This window comes from Octodon degus, unplaced genomic scaffold (assembly GCF_000260255.1).
Source record: "Octodon degus isolate 3935 unplaced genomic scaffold, OctDeg1.0 scaffold00079, whole genome shotgun sequence".
Taxonomy (NCBI): Eukaryota; Metazoa; Chordata; class Mammalia; order Rodentia; family Octodontidae; genus Octodon; species Octodon degus.
This window is the reverse complement of record NW_004524655.1, coordinates 9,968,909-9,974,566: the sequence shown is the minus strand read 5'-3', so window position 1 is coordinate 9,974,566 and position 5,658 is coordinate 9,968,909. Positions and strand designations below refer to the sequence as shown.

The 5,658-nt window shown below is 51.4% G+C and overlaps 1 protein-coding gene across 1 annotated transcript in view; it reads left to right on the top strand.

The window, feature by feature from the left end:
- The window catches only part of Upb1 (beta-ureidopropionase 1), a 30,733-nt gene extending 26,547 nt beyond the window's left edge, over positions 1-4,186 (top strand). Inside the window, exons 8-10 of the mRNA XM_023720943.1 lie at positions 1,061-1,103; positions 2,262-2,416; positions 3,987-4,186. Coding sequence (XP_023576711.1) covers positions 1,061-1,103; positions 2,262-2,416; positions 3,987-4,070 — 282 coding nt within the window. The 3' untranslated portion in view covers positions 4,071-4,186. The remainder of the gene's footprint in view (positions 1-1,060; positions 1,104-2,261; positions 2,417-3,986) is intronic.
- The last annotated feature ends 1,472 nt before the right edge of the window (positions 4,187-5,658 follow it).

Genomic DNA, 5,658 nt, shown 5'->3' with positions numbered 1-5,658 from the left:
CCACCCATCCATCCATCCATCCATCCATCCATCCATCCATCCATCCATCCATCCATCCATCCATCCATCCATCCATCCATCCATCGTGGTACTGGGGACCATACTTAGAGCCTTGTGTAGGCTGGGCAAGCGCTCTGCCACTGGGCTTCATCCTAAACTCTTTTTAATTTGCTTATGAGACAGGGTCTTTCCTAGGTGCCCAGACTGCCTTAAACTCACAATGCTTCTGCCTCAGCCTCCCTTCGAGCTGGGATTACAGGTGTCCTGCTCTCCAGTTTGTTAATCTCCCCCGTTGCTGGAGCCCCTTCACTAAAGAGCTTTCACTACCAAATGCGATGCATTCATTTGCATAACCCTCTTCCTTATCTTTTTCATCAGATGTCAGACTCTGATCAGAGCATCTAACCAGAGTGAAAGAACCAAGGTTTTCACACTAATCCTGATTTCTCCCACCCTAGAGAAATGGAGTGATTATTTTATTTCTGTGTACTAAGGCTTGAACCCAGGGGCACTCTACCACTGAGCTACATCCCCAGCCCTGGGCTGCCCAAGTGGGTCTTGAATTTGTGATCCTCCTGCTTCAGTCTCCCTCGGTGCTAGGGTCACAGATGTGCATCCCTCTGTCCAGGCAAAGCCTAGTGACCCACATCACAGCTCCATGTGTATTTCCCATCAAGCTTGGGAAAAAATATTCAACAATCTGGGGGCTTCCCTCTCCACTTCTTGCTTTCACAGAGCCCAGACTGGGGTTTTCCTACTTCCGGCAGGTGGGATTCACATGCTTCCCACAGCCTTGAGAAGCCACGATACCTGTGTCTTCCCTTCCCAGACTGTTAAACTCAGAGGCAGAATCCAGGTCCTACCTTGCTTGCCAAATTCCCCGCTGCCTGCCCAATGCTGGGTGCTCAGTGGGACATTTGACAAGTGATTGCCCGAGGAGTACAGATATGTCCATTCATTCTCACAGCGGACCGCTGCCTGTTCTTGCTCTGGTAAGACAGCTGCGATGACTGTCACAGTGGTGCCACCTATAGGTCCCTCTTACCTTGTTATTTCACAGGAATGTTTCCCCAATGAGTTTACCTCCGGAGATGGAGAGAAAGGTACGCTGCATGAGTGCTGGTGGTGGTGGGCCTCATCTTCCCCTTCTCCACCTGCTTCCTCTGGGCAGGGTCTGGGCCCTAAGAGGAGGCACTAACTGCTTTATTATTTGCAATGTTGGAATCTGGCTGGGAGCAAAGTCCTGGGGTTGGAATCACTTCATTTCCCAAATGGGAATATGATGGGGATAGGATTGGAATCACTCCCTCACCCAGGGCTGGTAAGAAGAGAGAAAGACCCCCAGAGAGGACTTAGAGGAGCCCTTTGTGAGCTCCCCAGAAGGGGAAGTGCTCTTAGTCCTTGTTCCCCTCCCCAACCCAGGCATACAGATGCCCTTGAGTTGGCTTGGATTGTCTTGGGTTTCTGGTGTCCATGGCTTATTTTGATCTGAGGACAGGTATCACCACACCACCCCTCTTCTGGGAATCCTGCCCTCCCAGGCCCGCCCCTCTGGCTGCGATGTGAGAAGGAAGGGTGCCCCCTCACCAAGGAGGTGTTTGAATTGGCCTGGGCTTCACTTCCCAGGAATATGGAGGGTACTGAGCGGATCTATTTCCCAAAGAAACAGTTCCTACAGGGGCCCCAGGTCCCCACCATGAGGCCACAGATTGCAATCCAGATGTACAAATTCTCCAACCCCAATTAACTTCATTGCCGTAGAGATACAGGCCTGGCAGCAAAGTCTGTATCTGGGCCTGTGCCAGTCAGGCCCAGCCCTGCCCCCGCCTGTTCCTCATGAGCTTCCAGCGTGATTCTTAGCGCCCGTGAGTGCTGAGGGAACTGAGGTGTGGAGGTGGAAGATAAGTAGTTTCAGTTTACTCAGTAGGGCCACCACAGGAAGTAAGTCACACCGGAAGTCCCCAGGGCCATGTGATTCCCTTGGGGTACCGGTGCTTGATATGGAGAGTGAAGGGCCAACACCTCTGGTGCATGACATTTAGAAATGTTCTCAGCAGCAGGGAGGGGTGACCTTTGCGACTAGCTGCTGGGCCTTCGGGCCTAAGGAAGAAGGCAAGCCCTTGCCGCCTGGGCATTTGCGGGCGCTGGGGAGGGAACTGCTGTGGCTGCCTTGTCCTGAGTGTGTCTCTAGGTGCTGCTCTTCTGCAGAGCCTATGTGGCATCTGTCACAGCTCCCAACTGTTTCCCTTTGCTTCTCACAGCTCATAAGGACTTTGGCTACTTCTATGGCTCCAGCTATGTGGCAGCCCCCGATGGCAGCCGCACCCCTGGGCTCTCCCGTAACCGGGATGGGCTGCTGGTCGCTGAACTCGACCTTAATCTCTGTCGGCAGATGAATGATCTCTGGAGCTTCAAGGTAAAGCCCGAGACCCCTTCTATAACGCTGCTTCTCCACTTGGAGTCCCCAGTCCTTCTTGTAGGACTCATAACCAACGCTGTGGGGTTTGCCTTCGGAGACCCCTTAGAGGGGGTGTCCGCTCCCCACCCACAGGTTGTACGGTGAGCAGCCATTCCCTGCCTCCCTGTGACTGCAGGGAGGAACCGTTAGGCTGGACAGTGTACAAGGAGCCAGCTTCAATAAATTCCCCTCTCATCTGATTTAGATTCTAGGCGCCTTCAAGCAAATTAATCTCAATTTCATTTGTCCAGAGAATAGAGTGCATTGGCTTCTCTAATCCTTTTTCCTTTCCAGGCATTTGTACTTATCACAAAATAGACGTGCATGTCTGGTTCTGCCTGTGGCCGGGCCCCACCGTCTAGGCCTTGACAGTGGAGGGAAATGGGTCACTCGGAGAAATGGGGTCTGGGCTGGCTCTGGCATTGCCTTTGGTGACCACCCCAAGCAAGTGCCTCTGCTCCCAGGCCTTTGGGCTCCCAGTTGTAAAATAAGAGGCTTAATTTGAAGGCTCCATGTTTCCTTTGAGACCACTGCCCTGTGCCATCAGGAGTCAGGGCTGTATAAGGTACCATCCTTCCTGGGATGGGACAATGGTAGCCAACGCCAGTGCCACCTGGAAGGGCTCCTGTCTATGGGATTTATTATTTTCATGTTTATGTATTTCCTTCAACTGAGCCCCACTTGTAAACAAACCCCACAGCAAATGAATGTCACATTGTTATAATCAAATGATTTTACCTAGTATGAAGAGCCAGAGAGGAGGTCTTGGCTTTGCTTCCCCACTTGCAAGAGCATAGATCCTGGAACACACCTTCCAGTCTCAGATCCTGTCAGTGAGGCAAGGCGTTGCCCGCGAGAAAGTCTTCTGACATGTCATTCCTCTTGAGCAGCTCCTGCTAATGCAAGATTGATTCTACCTGAATCCGTTGTAGCCAAGAACACTGGCCGGCACTTTTAACAAGTATCGCCAGGAACAATAAGTGGAGTGACAGTGTCTAGAGCCGAAGCCTTCCCAGCTGCGGTGATGGGATGAGCTCATGCTGAGGCTTTTGGAAGAAGGGAAGGCCTTTCCAGCCCCAGTCTGCAGTTTCTGTCTAGATCCACAACATTCCATGTGGAACAGGAAGACCTCAGACTCAGGAAACCCAAGTTCAAATTCCTAGCCGCCGCCTCTCCAGACTGGTGACCTGCAGTGGGTCACTACCCTCCCTGGCCTCAGGCTGTTCTTCTAGTGTTCTGCAGGACCATAGGACATCCCTCCTGCTTCAGGGAAGACCACATCTCTGGGATGGACATGTGTCAGAGGTCACAGAAAGTTGGCTGGGTTGTGGGAGCTGTCTATGGACGTTGAAATCAGTGCCCAGGGGTCACACCCAGGTTGCTTGTCCTAGTCTGAAACGGACCATAGCCTTCCGGCATTCCTTTCCCACGGCTGCCCCCTAGTGGCAAGAGGTGGTGGTGGTGGTGAAAAAGTGGCAAGTGATTAGAAAACAGGAACCTCCAAAGTACACCCGTGTTTTGTTTTCAGATGACCGGGAGATACAAGATGTATGCAGAGGAGCTTGCTGAAGCTGTCAAACCCGACTACAACCCCCACATTGTGAGAGAGTAGCTGGCTGCACCCCTTCCTGCCCTGGGGTAGGGGCAGGTGACGCCTCCCCAGTGGAGGAGCACATGGGGCAGGCTTCCTGTGTTCCAGATCTCCCTGATGAGGATGCTGCCCAGGGAAGGGGGACTGGGATGGGGAGTAATGGTAACGTTTGGGAGTTAGATAGAGGTGAGGAGGGTTGCACAATGTTGCAAATGTGTAATAAAGTAGCACTGGGCCGTATGCTTTATGTGGTTCATTTCATGTTGTGTGACTACTGCCTTGCCTTAAAAAACAAAAAAAAAAACCAGGTGCTGCCTGCTGGTGAGTTTGAAGCTAGACAGATGGGCTGGGTGTAATGCACACGTCTGTCATCTCAGGAGGCTGAGGCAAGAGAATTGCTGAGTTGGAGGCCAGGCTGGGCTACATAGTGAGTTCAAGGCCAGCCTGCTCTGCCTAACAAAACGTGCCCAGCTTGTTGTGAAGTTGTTGTTTTTAATCTTTTATTTGTGTATTTGGTACAGGGACTCACTATGTAGCTCGGACTCCTAGTGCCCCCAGTGCTGGGATTATAGGCATGCACTCGGGATTCTAAGGTGGCACAGCATGAGGGACTGGGGATCAAACCTGGGTCCTTGTGCCTGCCAGGCAGGTGCTTAGACTACAGAGCTATCTCCCCAGCCCTTGAAGTTTTGTTTTGTTTGGGGGGTACTGGAATTGAACACCTGGTCTCATGCATGCTGGGCAAGTATACCTCCACTAAGCTATACCCTAGGCCTTTTAAAATTTTGAGTTGCCCAACCTAGCCTCCAGTTTCTAATCTTCCTGCCTCAGCCTCCTGTGTAGCTGGCCTTACAAGTGTTTACCACCACACCTAGCTTGTGTGACGGTATTTTATAGGTAGAATTAAAGTCCATAACTAGCTGACTAAATGACATTATCTCATATAACCTGGGTGGGCCTGACTCAATCTAAAACATAGACTGGATTCCATAGGAGCAGACGGCAGTATTCGCCCCTGAGGAGAGTTCTGGCCTGCTTCCCCCATAGCCTGCTCTGTAAAACCAGCCCCCACAGTCAATGGCTTCAGTTCTTGCAACAAATCTCTTCAAATCTGTCCCACTGGTGCTGTCTTTCTCATTGAGTCTGACTAATGCAGAATTTTGGTTCCAGAGGAGGGGGGGAATTATTATTTTTTTTTAGACAATCTCACTGTGTCATCCAGGCTGGCCTTGAGATCACTGTGTAGCCCAGGCTGGCCACAGACTAAGAGCAATTGTCCTGCCTCAGCCTCCCCCAGTACTGGAATTACAGGTGTGTGCCACCATGCCCAGCTAGGAAATTCTAAGGATGACTTTTCCCTGTTGGTTCTGGGTTTTCTGGAATTCTCTTTTAGTTGAATTTAAAGCGCTAGTGACTATAGTTTGAATGGAAAGGAGGTAGTCCGTGGCATGACACAGCCAAGGAAATTTATATGTAGCGTAGGCCACCAGCCAGTGTCCAAGGGTTTCCTCCTGCCCTTCCTGATGGCCTGCCCTGGGGGCCTCAGACTTGCTGAACCAGCCCCCAACATCATGTGAAGCCGTTCCTGCATGAAATCTCAATATCTTTT